The following is a 20,871-nucleotide window of genomic DNA, read 5'->3' as shown; positions in this document are numbered from 1 at the left end:
TAGATGTTACCTTCCTCACAATCTAACTTTTAAATGACAGGAATAAGTCTTATAAATCCAACATACAAACACATACTTAAACAGCTAGGAGTGTAATAGTTCAACGAGCCAATAGGCTTGATTCAAATCTTGAACATGTTACAAACATAAGAGTTTGGACGCATTTATTCAAAGATCTAGGCTCATAATGTAGCCCATGTTAATGTTCTATGTAACTACCCGAAGCCTAACAGCAATCAGGTGATTTTAATTTCACTCTACCAGCAAGAATAGTAAAATTAGAAAGCAATACCATTTTTTATCAGGGTAAAATAAATTTGTTTCAGGTACCTGTTCAAAAGATCTGTTCCTCATTTTAAGTCAATGAGGACAAAGGTATCACAACCAAATATGGGAAACTGCTTTCTCTTTATTTAGGCTTTAGTAAGTATAAGGTAATTAACTTTGGTCACATATTACCCTGAAAAAAAAAAATCCAGTTTACACAGTTTTAAAGAGATAGGACCAAATAATCAAAGAAATAATTTCTTCTGTTAAAAAAAAAAAGGCCAATTTTTTTTTCAAAATTCAAACATACAATGTAATCCAAATTATACAGGATGCTTAGGATAATAACATTCCAAAAGTATAACAGTTGCAATTTCATCCTAGCAGTTGTAGAAGTATTTGCTCTTGTTGCTTTGGTCCAAAACAGTAGAGCTAAATTAATGAGTACATTTAAGTACCTATTTTTTCCCCCAACATTAATTTAGATTGTATTGGCAGCAGAAATATCCATGAATAGTACTACTATAACAAGTATAATAAAAGAACATTTTTCAAGAACACATCACAGTATCAGATACTTTTCATAAGACAAAAATATGGAAAAATAAAAGATAAAACTGCTACTGTAAAGCAAAATCGTTCCCCAAAACTACACTTAAAGGGGTAAAACGTAAGATCAGAGGTTTGATACTAGTATGAAAGGAAATTGAGTACTGTATTTATTTCTTATTTTATACAACTCTTACTCTTTACAAAAATGGTTATAATCATGCCCATAAAAGTGTAACCCATGGCATCTGAAAGCAAACACTCTTTGTCATTATTTAAAAGGGCCTTTTTAAAAATTATAATACAAAGGTGTGCTCTATAAGCAGTCCTCCACTGTGCATTATAACAATAAGGCTTACTTTTAATACAAAGACTAAGTGTTTGGAAGTTATGAACCACTGGATTTAACAAACATCATTTTATAGTTGCTTTTTGCATCCTTTTTGTTTTTGGGATCTTCCACTTCATCAGGATGCTCAGTAGCTTGGAGTTCCTCTGCAGATTCTTCTTTCTCTGACTCTGAATCACTTTCTGAGTCATCTGGACTTTCAGGATCAGGTGAATCATCATCATCATCATCATCATCTGCAGCCACATCACCTTCTCCATCATGGTCTTCAACCTGAAAAACATCAATCAACAGGGTCTTCTTAAAGTAGATATTTAAGACTAAATTATGATAAAAATGCTTTATAAAAGGGACTGAAGGACTTTTGTAATTAATATGTTGCAACTTAACAAGAATTTTGCTTAAAGATCACTTTAACCACCCATACTTGGAAATCATATAGAAAACTTATTACATCTTCTTGGAAGGAAGGAACAATGTTTCTTTTCATTTGTTTTTTTGGGCTACACCTGGCAGAGCTCAGGGATTATTCCCTGCTCTGTGATCAGGCATCACTACTAGCCATGCTAGGGGACGTGGTGCCAGGGAGCAAACTGGGCCTGCTGTGTACAAAGCAAGCATGCATTACTATTACTCCAGCCCAGCCCAGAAACAATTCTTTTTTTTTTTTTTTTTTGTTTTTTGGGCCACACGCGGCGGCGCTCAGGGGTTACTCCTGGCTGTCTGCTCAGAAATAGCTCCTGGCAGGCATGGGGGACCATATGGGACGTCGGGATTCGAACCAACCACCTTTGGTCCTGGATCGGCTGCTTGCAAGGCAAACGCCGCTGTGCTATCTCTCCAGGCCTCCAGAAACAATTCTTAAGTAAATAAGGCAAGTTAACAACTAATTCATGGGCATGTGAAAATATTTAACAATATATCACATTACTTTGGAGTTAACTAACCAGTGAAATAATTCGTGAAATATTTCATCAAAATAGTGAAATAGTTCATTGAAAAATGATCATCTTAATGAAAAACAAATGCATTATTACCTCACTGAAGCCAAGTCCACAATGCCGTCGGTATCTTCCTGATAATTTACTGTCCATACTTTGTTGATATTGAGACTCCAGTTCTTCATTAATTTTCTTGTCTTCTTCCCCTGCATGTCCAGGGTACTTTGGTTATGTTTCAGTCAAATTAATAAAAACATTTGATTACACAAAAAACAAACCCATAATATAGATGCTATCATATTCAGGACTGATTTTTCTAATTTTATAAATTTTTTTATTGGGTTTCTACACTATTAAGAAATCCTATGAACTAAAAATATTTATAAAAGATAAAAAGTGCCATTTTTTATTTTTTGACAACACTAGACAGCGCTCAAGAGTTACTCCTGGTTCTGTGCTCAGAAATTAATCTTGGTACGCTTGGGGAATCATATGGGATGCAGGAGATTGAACCGGGTCAGCTGGTAGAAAATGCCCTACCCACTGTGTTAACGCTCTGGTCCTGGAGTGCACTTTTATGCTATTAATTCAGACATTCGAGCAGTGATGAACCAAACTAATTTTATTTGATCTCTGCCCTTTTTTTCAAGAAAAACAAAACAAAAAAAAAATCCCTTAGCAACCACTCTGGAAATCTAGGTTCTTTTTACTTTTGGGCAACACCCAGTGATCTCATGGCTTTGTACTCAGGAATCACTCTCATTGGGCTCAGGGGACCATATAGGATGGTGGGGGATTGAACCTGCCTTACCTGCTGTACTATTGCTCCAGCCCCAGAAAACTACCGTATTTAAGACCCTCAAGTGCACCTAAGGCTACTACCCTCAGCAGCCCCTCCATGGGTTCAATGCCTCCTAGGTGTTATCATCCACTTTTGAAAGCTGAACTAGGGCTTCAGAAAGAACTGCCTAAAATTTAAATATTTTAGATAATACAAAGAATTTTAGGAACATCCTGGGCGTTTTCCTAGATACAAAAAGTATATACTTTACATGAAGTGCTCAAATGACCCTCTCCCCAAAATAGTAACATTTAACTCAAAATTTCCATATTATTTTATCATGCAACATTGTGTGTGTGCATGTGTGTGCGAGCACTCATGGGCAATTCCTGGCTCTGTGCTTAGGGGTCACTCTGATAGTACTTGAGGATAGTACATGATCCTCAAGTACTATCAGGGATAAAAATATAGTACTCCTGTATATAAAATATGCACATGTGTCTACTGAGCGCTCTCTCTCTAACTCAACAAATTTTTTTTTCCCTACTCAGTGGTGCTCAAGGTTTACTTCAGATCTCACTCCAGATCTCACTCTTGGCAGACTCGGGAATTCTAAGGGACATAGGGAATCAAACCTGTAATTGTCACCAACCCACTGTTTGTTCTGAACCCTAACATTTAATTTTGGGGGGAACAGTGAGAAGGGGTGAGCTCATAGGATGCCAGGGATTGAACCAGGTGAAGGTGCAAGGAAAGCACCTCATCTGTGGACTCTCTCCAGCCCCTTATTTTTTGTAATATACGCTGATATAAGTATGAGAAATACTATAACAATCTATGAATTGACAGCTCAATAAAAAGTTATTGTGCTGAACATTTTAATAAGAAAATGTGGAAAATTTCAATTTTCTGGTATTTTGTGAAGCCACACATGTCTGATACAAACTAACACTGAAACACTTTCACGGCCCTAGGAATTTTCATTAAAAATAATGGGATTCTGCATTTCCTTATTTATAAAAATTTATATCTTCCATCCCTTCCTTCCTTTCTGGGCCACACCTGGTGGCACTCAGGGGTTACTCCTGGCTCTGTGCTCAGAAATCACTCCTGGCAGTCTCAGAGGACCATATGGGATGCTGGGGATCAAACTCAGGTCTGTCTGGGTTAGCTGAGTGCAAGGAAAATGCTCTCCTACTGTGCTACCACTCCAGCCCCAAAGCCCTATAAGAACACAACAGTATATTTTTCCATTCTACAAAGCTAAGGAACTCTTTGCATTTTGAAGCAATGCAAATAAATCTAATAAAATTGCCTAACAGAAAACTAACATGGTAATATTTTAGAATATGGGGGTGGGTTGGGCCTCATGGGCAGCACTTGGGGGCACAATTCACTATCCAACCCTGCTGGCCCCAAGCACCAAATCCTGCTCCGTCTGCTCCCCATCTAGTTTATTCCATTTACTAATGTTCTAAGTGAGAAAAATCGAAGACTCAAAGATCTAGAGTACATGACACAGGGGCATGGGATAAGCTTCCCAGCAGTGGTCCTGGAACATTGCCAGAAACACTCCTCCTTTCTGCCCAGCCAGGAGTAGCAGCTTTGAGCACTATAAATTTGTGGCCCCAAATACCCACCCTCCATATAATATTTTTTCAAACATAATTCTTTTATTATACTTTCTTACCTGTTCTAAAGTGAGATGTTGATTTGTGATCTCCTATAACAAGACGACCAGTATGTTCTTTCTACAGAGGCAGAAAATATACCAGAATTAAAAATGACTCATTTTAACTCTTTATGGAAATCATTCACTAAAACACAGAATAAAGCTAAGTGAAATATAATTTTGCAAACAAAGCAACCTAACCAGTTTTTTGTGAAGACAGTAAATAATCTCCCTATACTAAAACAATGACAAATATTTGCCACAAAGATACTGAAAAGCTTTTGGCATTAATGTCTACTACTCAACATACCATTAATATATGTTGCTGCTTCAGGTTGTAGAAAGCAGCCTATTACAATAGGAACATACACGCGTGCACGAGAGCGCACTGTTATTCTAGGATTATAGTGCTGTATCAACCAATTCACACTTGTTCAGCTGGTTTTCCATATGAGTAATAAAATATTTATAGTAGCCAGCTAAGATTAGGAAAATATGGTCACAAATTTTAACTATAAACCATCTATATAAAAGTTTAAAAGTGGGATAGGAGAGATGTACAGGGGTTAAGACACCTGCCTTACACATAGCCAATCCTTGTTTGGTTCCAAGAGACCTGAGCTCTGCCAGGAAAGTGAGCCAACCACACTACCCATCCTCTAAAATAGGTTAAAGGTATCATGTATGTTAAACAGTTCACTTATTGGAGGCTAAATTTCTTTTTTAAATCGTCAACTTTACTCTCTACCTCTCAATACACAAGTTGTAATAATAAATCATTGATTACTGGTATTCCAATTTCATGTGTTTTGTTCCTAAGTAATTTTATTGGGGGCTAGGCCCAGCAGTTCTTAGGGAGATATTCTTTTTTTTTTTAAATATCTTTATTTAAACACCTTGATCACAAACATGATTATGGTTGGGTTTCAGTCATGTAAAGAACACACCCCTTCACCAGTGCAACATTTCCATCCCCAATGTCCCAAATCTCTAGACAGTCTTTCTACTTCCCTCATTCATTCTCATTGTTAGGATAGTTCTCAATGTAGTTATTTCTAACTACACTCATCACTCTTTGTGGTGAGCTTCCAGCCCTTCTCTCTTTTGTCTCTGAAAATTATTGCAAGAATGCCTTTCATTTCTCTTAAAACCCATATATGAGTGAGACTATTCTGCGTCTTTCTCTCAGGGAGCTATTCTTGACTGTGCTCAATAATCAACTGTGGTGGTATTCAGCAGACCAAAGGTACTGGACATTGAACTAGGGTTGGCCACAAGCAACTTAACTCTGTCACCTTTTCCTAACTACTTAGGTTTCTGTTCTACTGGACTGTCCATGCCCCTAAATAGTTACTTTATATATCCTTAGCAAAATTTTTTATTGTATGAACAGAGAGAAACTCTGGACTTTATATAGCAAATTACAAATTATTGAAAAATTTGAATTAAGATATAAGTGCTTCCTTTATGTCTCAATGTATTTGTTCCTACCTCTACTCCCACTGTAGCCCCCTTAGTTTTTGGGCTACACTTGGCAGTGCTTGGGCACCATTTGGGATGCTGGGTATCTAACCTGAGTAGCCATGTGCACGGCAAACTCACTACCTTACCTGCCACTAATCCACTTTTTTTGTTTTTTGTTTTTTTTGGGCCACACCTGGCCGCACTCAGGATTACTCCTCTATGTTCAGAAATAGCTCCTGGAAGGCTTGGGGACCATATGGGATGCCGGGAAACAAACCCAAGGCAAATGACTGTACTATATGCCACTTAATCCCACTTTTTTTTTTTTTTTTTTTTTAAGTTTTGGGGTCATACCCGGCAGTGCTCAGAGGTTACTCCTGGCTCTATGCTCAGAAATCGCTCCTGGCTGGTGCAGGGGACCATATAGGATGCTGGGATTCGAACCACCAACCTTCCGCATGCAAGGCAAACCTTACCTCCATGGTATCTCTCCAGCCCCAAATCCCACTTTTTAATGGCAATTCCTCATCCTTTCAGATTCAGATCAAATCTGGGAAGCTTATCTGTACTGTTAAGCCAGAATTAACTTTTCATCCCTCTACACTATGAACATGGCTTTTTTAAATGATAATTATAATTCTATATCCTCAATTATGTGATGGTTCTAAATGTGTTACTAATCTATGTTACCAGCCCTGTCCCCCAGTACTAATAGAATTCTTGGCATACAATGATCAATATTGTTAGTTAAGTGAACAAATGCATTCCCATCTGAGTAATAAAGGTAATAATACCATTTCTATAAGTTAAACAAAGACAAAAGCTTTTTGGGTCACACCTAGTGTGTTACCCTTGGCAGTACACAGGGGACAATATGGAATGCCAGGGATTGAACCTGCTTCAGTTGCGTACAAGGCAAGCACCATTTATGATGTACTGCACCTTATCTGATATATTATCTCCAGCCCCAAGTTTACTACCCCCCCAAATTTGGTATGTAGAAAGATTAATAACAATGCCCTCCCCCCACATCCCCAATAAAAGTACTTTTTGGTCAGTACCAAAGTATAGAGTTAAGATACTTCTCTTGTATACATGCAGCAGACCCTAGAGCACGGAGTGATTTCTGAATGCAGAGACAGGAGTATGAACACTGCTGGGTATGGCCCCCAGAGCAAAAGGAAAAGGCAAAGGAGAAGAAAAATGGAGTAGAGGGATGGGGTGTGGACAGGAGAGGAAAACATTTTTTTTCTTATCAAAAAGATCACGTATTAGTGTATAAAAATGAACAGCTGGACTGGAGACAGAACAGTGTGTAAGGCATTTTCCTTGTATACAGCAGTCCCTAGCATGTGATCCCTGAGCACAAAGTCAAGTAACCTCTGACACATGGGGGTGTGATCCAAAAGGAGGGGGCTTAAGGGTAATTCTTTTGGCTATAAGGGTTGGAGAGAGAGATAAAATATAAAAGACCTACCAACTGGTCTGCCCAAAATATCTTGTGTGGAATCACTAGGCTAACAGATAGCAAGTTAATTTTCAAAGGCTTCTTCTTTCAAAGAAGTCTCCTCAAATAATTATTTGACTTCATAGTCCCTAAACCTAACTTTTCAGTCACTCATTGATAATCCTAGTAACTGGCTTGAATACATTATTTTATTTGTAAATATTTGTTTCTTGGGCCACACCTGGCAGCGCTCAGGGGTTATGCCTAGCTCTGCGCTGAGGAATACACTCCTGGCAAGCTAGAAGAAACATATGGAATGCTGGAGATAGAAGGCAAACGCTGTACCCACTCTATTGCACCCACCCCTTGGATACATTTTTTTAAATACTCAGGACACCTATTATTGTAAAGCCAAAAGTGATCTTACAGAAATCCAGATAAGTGTCTCAGTGGTACAGCAATTGTCTGGCTTGTAAGGCCCCGATTCAATTCCCTACACAACCAAAACTAACATCACCACCATCTCAAAGTAATCATGCAGAACAAGAAAATGGGATCTACATACATTTGGTCTTTTTCATATAACATATACAAAATATCATTTTCACACAGACACACACAGACACACACACACAGACACACACACACACACACACACACAAAACACATCTGATACTAACCTTTCCTGCACCCATGAGTCTCAAAAACTTCTGTTTTCTTTCTTCATTACCTAAATCTGCGGCCTCCCAATTGCTAGATCCAAGCTGGAAGAAAAAAATTAGCCAATTAATTTTTGAGGCAAACTAATTAATAAAATTTGGAAAGTCTACCAGTAATCCTAAGGATTTCTTTCTCATCAGTTTTAACTATAAATAGAGTTTGATCTTGTTCTGATAAGTCTGTTGTTCTTCATTTGTTGTTCATTTGTAACCAGAGCTCTGGTTCACAAAAGTTGACAGAGGGCTTGTTAAAGCAAATGGTTGGCTATATTCCAAAGTTTCAGATTTAGTAATCTGTGGTGGGGCACCATGCTTTCATTTCCAACAAATTCCTAAGTGAAGTTTAAGCTTTGATGTGGAGGACATTTAAGACCTAGAGTCTTTTCAAGGACCTGTATTTCTTAACTCATAAGGCTTCCACAGTAGATAAAAGTTAAAGACTGTGGCTTTATTAATTTTTTTGTTTCAGGAAAATGTCCAATAGGTTGTTAAGAATTATTTTTGGAGAGGCGGTGGTGGCATATCTGGGCCACACCCAGATATAGGCCTACACATATTGCATAAACTCACTTTTTGAGCTGTCTCTCCTGTCCTTCAGTGATATTCAAGGACAAAATTACAATCTGTCTACTGGACTCAATTCTAGTCTTTCAGTTTCTTTTCAAAGTAGTTTTAGTTATTTATAAGAAATTATAGGCCAAGGATTTTATTAAGAGTTTTCTTTACAAATTAACAATGAAAAAAAAGTTTCCTTTAAAAAATAAATTAAAAATTTAAAGGATCATTTCTTCTAAGTGTTAAAAGTATCTATGGAACTTTTTTTTTTCCCTATGGAACTTTTTAAGAAATATTATGGGGGCCAGCGAGATCGCACTAGAGGTAAGGTGTCTGCCTTGCAAGCGCTAGCCAAGGAAGGACCACGGTTCTATCCCCCGGTGTCCCGTATGGTCCCCCCAAGCCAGGGGCAATTTCTGAGCGCTTAGCCAGGAGTAACCCCTGAGCATCAAATGGGTGTGGACTGAAAAACAAAATACAAAAAACAAAAAAGAAATATTATGAAATCCTAATGATTCTATCTTGAAAACATATTTAAGAATTTTTCATTATAATACATCCATAATTCCCAATTATGCCAAAAATGATTAAAAATTAAAAAGACCTGCACGTCTTCTCATAAAACTCACAGTACTGTATCTTCTTGTGTCTTTTTTTTTTTTTTTTGGTGTTTGGGCCACACCTGGTCACGCTCAGGGGTTACTCCTAGCTCTGCGCTCAGAAATCGCTCCTGGCTAAGGGGACAAAACCGTGGTCCATCCTAGGTCAGCCGCATGCAAGGCAAACACCCTATTGCTGCACCATTGCTCAGGCCCCAGTACTGTATCATTTTTTTTAAGGCGACATGACTGCTCTATTTTATGTTTCCAGCTTTCACTGGCCAGTTGGGGATTCGGAATATTTCATTTCAACCCATAATGGCAAACGTGGAGAAAACTGACAAGAATTTCGCAATCGTTAGATCAAAATTCTTCAACCATTTTATACCTGCAGAGAAGCCCATTTTGCATCACAGATGGGCAGTTATAACCAAGACAGTGGACTAGGGACTTTCAATTTTCTACAATGTAGACTAGAAGGGGTCCATGAATTAGTCGTGGTTGAAGACCACCGCAGACAAATAAGGTGAATGAATGCAAAACAGACAAAATATCCTAAACTAATTTTATAATATTGTATAATCAAAAATATCAGACTCTAAGTCTTTGAATATACTAGATGACCCATACTACCATAGGAATAAACAGGGTTGGAATGTCTTTGCACTCTGCTCTTATTTTTTACCAAATATCTCTTATATTTCATACCAAAAATTTACCTGATGTTAAGTGGACAAATGCAGAAAACGGAGTATATGAGAAAGTGATTAAGAAGGAATTTAGAAATGAAAACAATCATTGGATTTATCATCCTATTTGAGCTTGTAATATAAAAATGAAATGTTTTGCAATTATGAAGCAAAGAAAACTCCTTTACAACACAAAATTATGAGCAATTGGAAGTTTAAAAAATTCTTCAATTATTATATTTTAATGATTCAAGTGCAAGAAGTAGAAGTAATAAGCTCTATTATAGATTCTGAAACCTGAAATTATATGTTCTAGTTCCACATATGACAACTGATAAGCAGCTATTTTCAGATGCTAATCATTTTGAGGATACATACCATGAAAATCAATGTGAAAAACAAATTTGTGATCAAATTCATTAAAATTTTAAATATCGTACCATCTTACTCAGAAATTTCTGAAAGATAAAACAATAAATACAATGATGACCACTTTTCATGGGTATAAAAAAGTTTTAAGTATTTGTATCAGCAGAACACCTACTTTTTACCTTCTTTAATTTCTCCTGGTAAGAAGCTTATAAACATTCATGGTATTGGAACTGGAGCAATTGCACAGAGGGTAGGCATTAACACAGATGACCTGTGTTCAATCCCCAGCATTCCACATGGTCCCCCTGAGCCTACTAGGAGTGATTTCTGAGTGCAGAGTCAGGAGTAACAATCCTGAGTGCCACCTGGTGTGGCCCCAAAACCACTAAATAAACTTACATGGTATTCTGTCTATATGAGAACTCATATCTTTTATTTGTTTGTTTTGCCACACCCATCAGTGCTCAGGGGTTACTCCTGACTCTGCACTCAGAAATCACTACTGGTGGGCTCAGGGGACCATATGGGATGTCAGGGATGGGGTCACATGCAAGGCAAGTGCCCTACCTATTGTGCTAGTGCTCTGGCCTCCGAGAACTCACATCTTTTTACAGATCAGTTCTCAACTTCTAATTCAATAATCAGAAAAATTATCGAGGGGCCAGTAAGACAGTTCAGCAAGTAAGGCACCTGCCTTGTATGCAGATAATCTGAGTTCAATACCTGACATCACATACTACCCCTGATCCTGCCAGGAGGGGGAAAAAAAACCCACTTGTTTTCTGTAAGTATGAACCTGGCATTTACTTTTTTATATAGGGAGGCTGCTTTAAAAGATTCTCAAGAATTAAACTTAAGAATTGTGTATTATTTTATAACTTACAAATCACTTTTCACTTACATTCTCTCAAGATTCCATTTAATAATTAAGGACACTGAGGCAAAAAAAGGCTAAGTGACTTGCTTCGATCCTCTGGCCTTTAGTCCTCTGTTCTTTCCACATCATACTGTACACGATCAAATGAGATAGAATATGTAAAAATAATTTATGAACTAGTTATAAAAAGTGTAAAGAACTATGTTAAAAATAAAACAATCATTTAAAGACCAAAACTTGCCTGAAAGTTATAACCCTGTCATTTTCAACTTCAAAATTTTTTGTTAAAGTCATTAGGTCTGGACTCTTTCTAAGACCTTAGCAAACAGCAAGTAACTGGCCCAAGGATGGCATAATCCAAAGGACATGGAGGGCTGAATATATTCTTGGAGGTTCTACATCAGTTACTAAAATTAAACTCCTAATTCCACCCCCCCCCAAGATTCAATTCTTTATTCCAAGATAACCAATGAATGTCTTTTTATTTTGACATCAACATTATCTTTTTAAAAGAATTACAATTGTTTACCTCCTGTCCCCAATACATAGCCTATTAACTCTTAGAATTTATTTTCAATAGTCAGGATTTTCCTAGATTATAAGATTTAATATCTACTTTTAATAATTTTAAAAGGTTCTATCTTCATTTAGCCAATGAAGTCAATGGGCAAAGAAAACTATATATTACATTCAATGTATGTTTATTAAAGATGGTTTACTGTTTATTTTAATTTTCCACAATTTTTAAGGCATATCTGAAATATATGGGGGGGGGGGGTCCCAATCAATGGTGCTCGGGGATTATTCCTGGTTCTGTGATCAAAGGACCATAAGGATGCCAGAAATCCAACCGGGGTCATCCATGTGCAAAGCAAGCACCATAACTGCTGTACTGTCTCTCAAGTCCCATATGAAATATATTTACTTTGTTTTATTTTAAAATTTTTCTTTAAATTTTCGTTTAAACTAGTTAAAATTGTTTTCAATTATCAGCAAAAAAAAATTCGTATTAGAGAAACTGACTTAAAAATTACTACCAAAGCTCAGCCTCTTCAATGTAAAAATTAGCAACTTTTTCATTTTTTAAATAGTATTTGAAGGTTCTAGAACCAAATCCTGAATTGCAACTGTTAACCATCTCATATAACCAATTAGAACGCTTAAGAGTACTGGAAATGGTCTTAAAGATCATGTATGTAGTTAAAACTGATCTCATGAGAAACTAAATAATCCCTTAATTTCTTAAATTTTCTGTTAAACGACTTCCTAATATTACCAATGAGTTTTCGGTCAACCTGATTTTCTTAGCATAGCGAAATAGTATCTGTTTGACATTCAAGCACTGAGAATAAACATTGAGAATAAAAGCAATGTAATCACTTTTGAAAATGGCACCCAGGTTTACTCAAAATCCTGAATTACTGAAGTACAGGGCTACAACGTTAACAACAACAACAAATCCATCTACAAGCCTATAGTGGGGATAAACAAAAAGTATGAATAAATGCCACCAAGTAACTCACTAGTTCCCAAATATCTACCCAAACCCCAATGCGAACGCGCGCGCGCGCGCACGCACACACACACACACACACACACACACGTATGAATAAATGCCACCAAGTAACTCACTAGTTCCCAACACACACACACGGGTGGGAGTGTCTTAAAACCCACTGATATGCTGTGACTAACACCACCAGGAAAGACAAGATTGAATTGCACTAGAGACAAGAACTCTACATTCAGATCGTGCTTTAATCATGGAAAGAAAACGCGCTATCGACCTTTCCTCGTCCTTACAGACAACCTCTCCCAGTCAGTCCCCCTCCAAGTGCCCGTGACATTTCCTCGTCGTAAGGGACCCCCAGTTCCACGACAACTGGCCGGGGAGAATTCTCCAGGCGCACCCAGAGAACCCCAACACACAAGGCCCCGCGCATCCGCATCCTCATTCATTGCCCAAATCCCGCCACCTGGAACGGGGACGGGGCTGCATGCATCTTTAATGGGCCCATTTAAACGGGCTGGCAGGTTTGCTATTTAAGCAAGCAAATTGGGAAGAAAAAAAAAAAAAAAAAAGAGGTTGAAGAGAGGGAGATTCTAGACATCAAAATGGGCTTCTCGAAGCGCAACGTCTCCATCTCATCATCACCATGCGCCACCACCGTCACAGGAACTCCCCAAGTACAATTTTCCAGCTGGATACGCTTTGGGGCTTCCTGTCTTGGGGACGTCTTAAGGTTAACCTTTAAGATACTTGACAAAAACCATCAGGGTTGGAAATCTGGTCCATATTTGCCTTGCAATGTCATTGGAGCACCAGAAATATAAAACAGGGGGGTTAAATGAGGGGGAAATCCTTGTTCCCACTCCTAGCCTGGGTGGCAAGGCTTATCAGCTTCCAGGCTTCAGCAACCCTCCAAAAGACAAATAGATTTGGGTCTCCCTAAAAAAAACCGTATTATTAGCAGTTATGTCAACTATGTTTGAGGGGGGGGGGTCCCCAACCAGTGGAGCATTTTCTTTAAATAAATTAATTAAAAAGAAAAAAGACAAAGAGAATGTATCCTCAACCTTTTTCCATGCTCGACCCTTTCTGCCCCAGAGTTGCCCCCCCCCCCAAGTCCTCCTTGGCCCCCCGCCCCTCAACCATGGCCGGCCTCAGCTCCCAGGTGAGCTGGGGGAGTTCCTCAGAACCCCCATCCTTCTCCAAGGGAGACGATTCCCTTCCACGGGGGCCCCCCGGGTTCCCCCTCCCAGCTCCCTCCTCCACCACCATCCACCCAGCCCGGCCTGGCCCGACACCCTTCAGTAGGCCTCAACCCTCATCCTCTCCGCCTTTGTTATTTACATCATCGTCTGGGGAGGCTGAACGCTTCACCCCGTGCGGGTGGGACTCCCTGGCAGCGCTCATCGTTCCCGGAGACCCCGACGGGAAATGGAGAACCCACTTCGCGCTTCTGAATCTCAGCCGTGGCGCCAGGCAAACCGGCTAATCTGCAGCCACCGGCCCCGAGCAGCGCTAACTCCAGTACGTACGCAGCGCTCCTCCGGGCCCTCTCCGCCACTGTCGTCAGCGGCGCGCGGCCGCTCGCCTCCGGAAGCACTCTGGGAGTTGTAGTTTTGTGAGGTTCGTCCGTGCGGTTCTGAACAGGCGAGGAAGGAGAGACTCGGACTACAATTCCCAGGAAGCTCAGCGGCTCGGCGCGCGCTGGGTGGCGGGAGTGCCCTCGGTGGCTCCGACTTTTTTTGACTGCGAGTGGAGGGGGTCACTGCGCGCAGGAGTATGGCGTCGAACGTTGCAGCCAAGCGAAGGCCCTGCAGCAAGAGGTTTACACGGGCTTTTCGTTCATCGCTTGAAGATGCTGGCCCTACGACAAATGCATCCGTCGTAGTTAAATGTTTAGTTGTGAATGTGATGTGTGAGACATACGGGATAGTTATGAGGCTCTTGGGAACCTTCTCCCAAGACAAAAACCTTTCCCCAAAAATGGCTTCTTTGGGTTCCACAGTTGCACCTAATGACAATTTCCTAGACCGTGAAGGTGAATATTTTGCCCCTGCCTCCTTTTTTTTTTTTTTTTTTTTTTTTTTAACGAAATGAATTCCGGCTGGTGTTAAGAGCCGGTTAATTGGCTTGTTTGAAATGCCCATAGGGGTCCACCTGAGGGAATTCTGGAAGCCTGAAGTGGGTGTGACCTGACCTTGCCAGCTATTCGGGCTTTGTATTTAGAAAGCCTTGTAAAATGTACCAGAAAATCTTGTGCTGCGTGGTTGCCTTGCTTTTTAAAAATATTTTAGTGAGGTGAAAAATCACTTAACAATTTTGAAGTCTACCATTGAGGGCCTGAAGGATGGACAGTACAGGCTCTTACGTTGCGAGAAGTCTATCGGGTTGCAACCAGGGCTCCGCATTAGTTCTCCCCACCCACACCATCCAGGGTTTTCTCCTTTAGTGCTCCCTAAGCACTGCCAAGGTGTGGCCCCCAAACCAAAAACAAATTAATAAAGAGTACCAGTTGGTGGCATTTAGAACATTTCCAATGTTCTAGCTGCCGCACATCTGCAGCTCTAAGACATTTATCTTCCTTGAGAAATTCTTCCTCTCTGACTCTCAAAAGGCTTTTGTAGCATCGGAGGGAGAGATACTACCTACCACTATTGCAGGGTTAAAAATTTTTTTAAGGACAAAGTTAAACACTTGCCTTGCAAGCACCCTATTCGATTCCTGGTACCACATAGGGTCCCACGACCCTCACCCTGAACACTGCCAGGTGTGGCCTTTTCAAAGCAAAGCAAAAGAAAAATGAGAAACTTGTAGTAGTAGTCTTGATCTAGATTTCCTTCCTTCCTTCCTTCCTTCCTTCCTTCCTTCCTTCCTTCCTTCCTTCCTTCCTTCCTTCCTTCCTTCCTTCCTCCCTCCCTTCCTTCCTTCCTTCCTTCCTTCCTCCCTTCCTTCCTTCTTCCCTCCCTCCCTCCCTCCCTCCCTCCCTCCCTCCCTTCCTTCCTTCCTTCCTTCCTTCCTTCCTTCCTTCCTTCCTTCCTTCCTTCCTTCCTTCCTTCCTCCCTCCCTCCCTTCCTTCCTTCCTTCTTCCCTCCCTCCCTCCCTTCCTTCCTTCCTTCCTTCCTTCCTTCCTTCCTTCCTTCCTTCCTTCCTTCCTTCCTTCTCTCTTTTTTTTTTGGGGGGGGGGAGCCACACTGGTGACGCTCAGGGATTATCCTTACATGGATCTTCATAAATACCATTTTATATATTATAGCCAGATTCATCATTTGCAAATAAGTTACGGAGAAAGAAGTTCATGCTCAAAAATTTCATGGAACTTCCCATTTTATATAGGATTAAATTGATAAATCTATAATTGAGGGTCCATATTGACTTTAAGCAACTTTTCCACTGCCTTTTGGTTTTCTCCTGTTATCACTAGTTTTAATAAAAAATACATGGAATATAAATGTTTTAGATCTTTTTTTATGCTTACGATCTAATCTTAACTTCATGATTTGTCATAAATCATGATTCAATAAACTTCTGTTGTATTTATATATGGGAAGAGAGGAACTATTGTGTTATAAAATAGTTTATTTGGATCTTAGGTGATAAAATTTAAAACACTAGAAGTACACCAAGAACTTTCTAATAGGCAGAAAATGGACATCAAAATAAGGAGAGAATCATCAAATTGGAAATCATTTATATAATGGCCAAACTAGGAAGGTGATTGAATTTACCCAGAAAAGAATGTAGAAGAGAGAGACTCTGAGAATGAAGTTTATAAAAGAAACATATAATAATAAAATGAAAAAGAGCCTGAATAAAAAATAGATTTAGGGGAACCAGGGTATTACTCAGTGTTAAAAAGTACCTGCCTTGCAAGTATGAGACCAACAAATTGAGGTCTTGTGCCATCCATATGCACTCAACTGGGACTTAGTAAATCTGCTATTTGGGACACCTGTTTGCAACAATGTGTGGTATCCAGAGCATTGCAGCCAAGGATGAGCAAACAGCTAACCAGAGTATGTGATACTTGGAGAGCACTGCAACTTAAGTTGTGTTAGCACTATAGCCAAGAGTGACCCCTTGTTAGGAGGTGTTCAAGCATTGCAACTAAAGGTGTGTGACACCCCCCTCCCCAGCAAGCACTATAACCAAGTGTGTATGGCATCTAGTCATGACAAGGGCAATAACTAAAACAAAAGGAGAAAGTAAGGGAGAAAATCTAAATATAGTACTAGGACAAGGAGAACTGTCCTAGAAGCTAAGGGTGATATATTTAAAGACTGCATTGCTCAAACTGTGAGCAATGAGAGATGAAATTTCCTTGAAGGTGATTTTATTTATTATTTTAATTTTCTTATTTGAGCAGCTCCAGGAATTAAACCTAAGGCCTCACATATGCAAGGCAAGTGGTCTAGAACTGAGCCATTCCCTGGAAGCTGATTTTGTTTGTTTGTTTGTTTTTGTTTTGGGGCCACACCTGACGTTGCTCAGGGGTTACTATCTGCTCAGAAATAGCTCCTGGCAGGCACGGGGGACCATATGGGACACCGGGTTTCGAACCAACCACCTTTGGTCCTGGATCGGCTGCTTGCAAGGCAAATGCCGCTGTGCTATCTCTCCGGGCCCATGGAAGCTGATTTTAAAGTCATAATACAAAAGAACCTAGAAGGCCTAGAGTCTTAAAGACAAAGGAATAAGACAAAGAAATTTACGTATTTGTTGGAGTCAAGAAAGTGACTCTTGGGGCCGGGCGGTGGCGCTGGAGGTAAGGTGCCTGCCTTACCTGCGCTAGCCTAGGAGACGGACCGCGGTTCGATCCCCCGGCGTCCCATATGGTCCCCCAAGCCAGGAGCGACTTCTGAGCGCATAGCCAGGAGTAACCCCTGAGCGTTACCGGGTGTGGCCCAAAAAAACCAAAAAAAAAAAAAAAAAAAAAAAAAAAGAAAGTGACTCTTGGGGCTGGAGAGATAGCATGGAGGTAGGGCATTTGCCTTGCATGCAGGGCAGTGGTTCAAATCCGGCATCCCATATGGTCCCCCTAGCCTGCCAGAAGCGATTTCTGAGTGTAGATACCTGAACACTGCTGGGTGTGACCCAAAAACCAAAAGGGGAAAAAAAAAGTGATTCTTGGGCCAGAGAGATAGCATGGAGGTATGGCATTTGCCTTACATGCAGAATGATGGTGGTTCGAATCCCGGCATTTCATATGGTCCTCCAAGCCTGCCAGGAGCAATTTCTGAGCTTAGAGCCAGGAGTTACCCCTGAGCGCTGCTGGGTGTGACCCCAAAAAACAAAAACAAAAAAAAAACAGGGGCCGGGAGGTGGCGCAAGAGGTAAGGTGCCTGCCTTGCCTGCGCTAGCCTTGGATGGACCGCGGTTCGATCCCCCGGTGTCCCATATGGTCCCCCAAGCCAGGAGCGACTTCTGAGCGCATAGCCAGGAGTAACCCCTGAGCGTTACCGGGTGTGGCCCCAAAACCAAAAAAACAAAAAACAAAAAACAAAAAAAAACAGAAAGAAAAAAAAAGTGACTCAGTGGTAGAATGCAAGTCTTGCATAATGGTAGAATGCTTGCCTTGGTTGTGCGATGCCTGGATTAGATCTCTAGCACTACAAAGAGTATAAAATAAAAATAAAAAGATTTGTGGTTAATATTGAGATAATTTTTTTTTTTTTTTTTGGTTTTTTGGGCCACACCCAACGGTGCTCAGGGGTTATTCCTGACTGTCTGCTCAGAAATAGCTCCTGGCAGGCAAGGGGAACCATATGGGACACCGGAATTCGAACTAACCACCTTTGGTCCTGGATCGGCTGCTTGCAAGGCAAACACCACTGTGCTATCTCTCCGGGCCCTAATATTGAGATAAATTTTCATTCTTTCCATTAGACAAACAGATTTGCCATTGTACTACTGTGATTTAAAATGTGATGTATGTCACAAAGAACAAAAACAATCAGTGCTGGCGGGGATGTGAGGAGAAAGGAATTCTCATTCACTTCTGGTGGAAATGTCATCTAGTCCAGCCTTTATGGAAAACAATATAGAGATTCCTCAAAAACTGAAAAGTGAGCTCCCATATGCTCTAGCTATACTACTCCTAGGGATATGTCCTAGGAACACAAAAACACAATACAAAAATGCCTCTACACACATATATTCATTGTAGTGCTATTTACAATAGCCAGAATCTGGAAACAACCCAGATGCCTGACAACAGATGGGTAGCTAAAATTATGTAGAATATACACAATGGAATACTAGGCAGCCATCAGGAAAAACGAAGTCATGAAATTTTCCTCTACATGGATGGACATGGAAACTATTATGCTGAGTAAAATAAATCAGAGGGAGAGAGATAGAATAGTCTCACTCATCTGTGGGTTTTTGTTGGTTTGTTTGGTTTTTGTTTTTTGGGCCACACCCAGTGATGCTCAGGAGTTACTCCAGGCTATGCGCTCAGAAATCACTCCTGGCTCGATATGGGGTGCCTAGGGATCTAACAGCCGTCCGTCCTAAGCTAGCGCGGGCAATGCAGACGCCTTACCGCTTGCACTACCGCTTCGGCCCCTCATCTGTGGGTTTTTAAGAAAAATAAAAGACATTCATATCTAAGGTGATTCCCTCTCCAAGGGGCCTGCCAGTGCTCCTCAGAAGTGTAGCAACTCGGAAGAAAATGTGGCATACCTCGGCTGCCAACATAGGCATGCATATATAGAAATGTGTCTCATAGCTAGGTTATCATCTCAACATATTAAAGTCCTCTTTTTTTACCATAAAAAATAAGAAAAATAAAAGACATTCTTGTAGTAATACCCAGAGACAATAGAGGTGAGGACTGGAAGGACCAGCCCACAGTATGAAGCTTACTGCAAGGAGTGGTGAGTGCAGTTAAAGAAATAACTGCACTAACAACTATCATGACAATGGTAGTGAGTGAGAGAAGTAGAATGCCTATCTCGAATACAGGCAGGTGAGGGAGGATGGAGATGGGGTGGGATTGGTGGTGGAAATGTTGTACTTGTGAAGAAAGGTTTTCTTTTTTTTTTTTTTTTTGGTTTTTGGGCCACACCCAACGGTGCTCAGGGGTTACTCCTGGCTGTCTGCTCAGAAATAGCTCCTGGCAGGCATGGGGGACCATATGGGACACCGGGATTCGAACCAACCACCTTTGGTCCAGGATCGGCTGCTTGCAAGGCAAACACCACTGTGCTATCTCTCCGGGCCCGAAGGTTTTCTTTTTTATAACTGAAACCCTACTACAAACATGTTTGTAATCATGGTGCTTAAAGATATTATAAAAAAAAATAGTGATGTATGGGTTAGGGATGTGACTCAGTGGTAGATCCTATATATGAGATCCTGGGTTCAATTGCTGGAACTAACACAGCCCTACCCCCTCAAAAAGAAAAAGAAAAGAAAAAGCTACATTCAGGTCTAGAAAATAGCTAAATGGCTGGAGCATGTGCTGTACAAATTGGAGCCCAGGCTCAATATCTGGCCCCTCATGGTTCTCAGTGGCCTCTCAGCACTGGTTCAGGAGTAGGTCTTGAGCACTGCTGGAACAGGCCACCAAACCCAAAAAATTAGAAAAAGTAAAATAAAATAAAAATAATGACAGTTATTTTAACTATACATTTAAAGACTAAAACATGAGAAAAACGAGATAAAAATGCATTTGTTAGGAACTGCTTCACTAAGCACAACCAGAAGTAATCCTTGAGTACATGAATAAGACCTCAACACAACTGGATGTAAACCCGAAAACCAGAAAGAAGAAAATAAAACATTATAAAATTGTTTAACTAGGGCCAGAGAGATGGTACCAACTGGTAAGGATCTTGCCTGGCATGCAACTGACCTGAATTTGATCACTGGCACCCCTATATGCATCCCCTTCCCCCATTGAACCCTTCAGGAGTGATCCCTGAGTGCAGCAGTTTGGATTACTGGTCCCACCTAACCACCCTAGGGTGTCATCTGGTGATAGAATTATTGGATTACTCCCTACTTGGTATTCCTTCTCCACCCTTCTTTTCTTTTTTGAGGGAATAGGGTTATGTCAGTGCTGGCAATTGAAAATAGG

General features: G+C 40.4%; 1 protein-coding gene and 1 non-coding gene across 2 annotated transcripts; one reads left to right on the top strand and one right to left on the bottom strand.

The window, feature by feature from the left end:
• Window positions 1-220: 220 nt before the first annotated feature.
• Window positions 221-14,292, bottom strand: C9H11orf58 (chromosome 9 C11orf58 homolog). Its single transcript, XM_049781092.1, has 5 exons — window positions 14,136-14,292; window positions 8,151-8,234; window positions 4,578-4,638; window positions 2,203-2,312; window positions 221-1,438 (listed from the first exon to the last, which is right to left on the bottom strand). The coding sequence occupies exons 1-5, from the start codon at window positions 14,196-14,198 to the stop codon at window positions 1,205-1,207; spliced, it is 552 nt and encodes a 183-aa protein (XP_049637049.1). The 5' UTR covers window positions 14,199-14,292; the 3' UTR covers window positions 221-1,204.
• A 5,102-nt stretch (window positions 14,293-19,394) lies between these two features.
• On the top strand, window positions 19,395-19,489 carry LOC126019249 (small nucleolar RNA SNORA67). The gene has a single exon (XR_007498983.1). It is a non-coding gene; the product is annotated as a small nucleolar RNA SNORA67 (small nucleolar RNA).
• Window positions 19,490-20,871: the final 1,382 nt, after the last annotated feature.

Source organism: Suncus etruscus, chromosome 9 (assembly GCF_024139225.1).
Source record: "Suncus etruscus isolate mSunEtr1 chromosome 9, mSunEtr1.pri.cur, whole genome shotgun sequence".
Taxonomy (NCBI): Eukaryota; Metazoa; Chordata; class Mammalia; order Eulipotyphla; family Soricidae; genus Suncus; species Suncus etruscus.
This window is presented reverse-complemented; position numbering and strand designations above follow the sequence as displayed.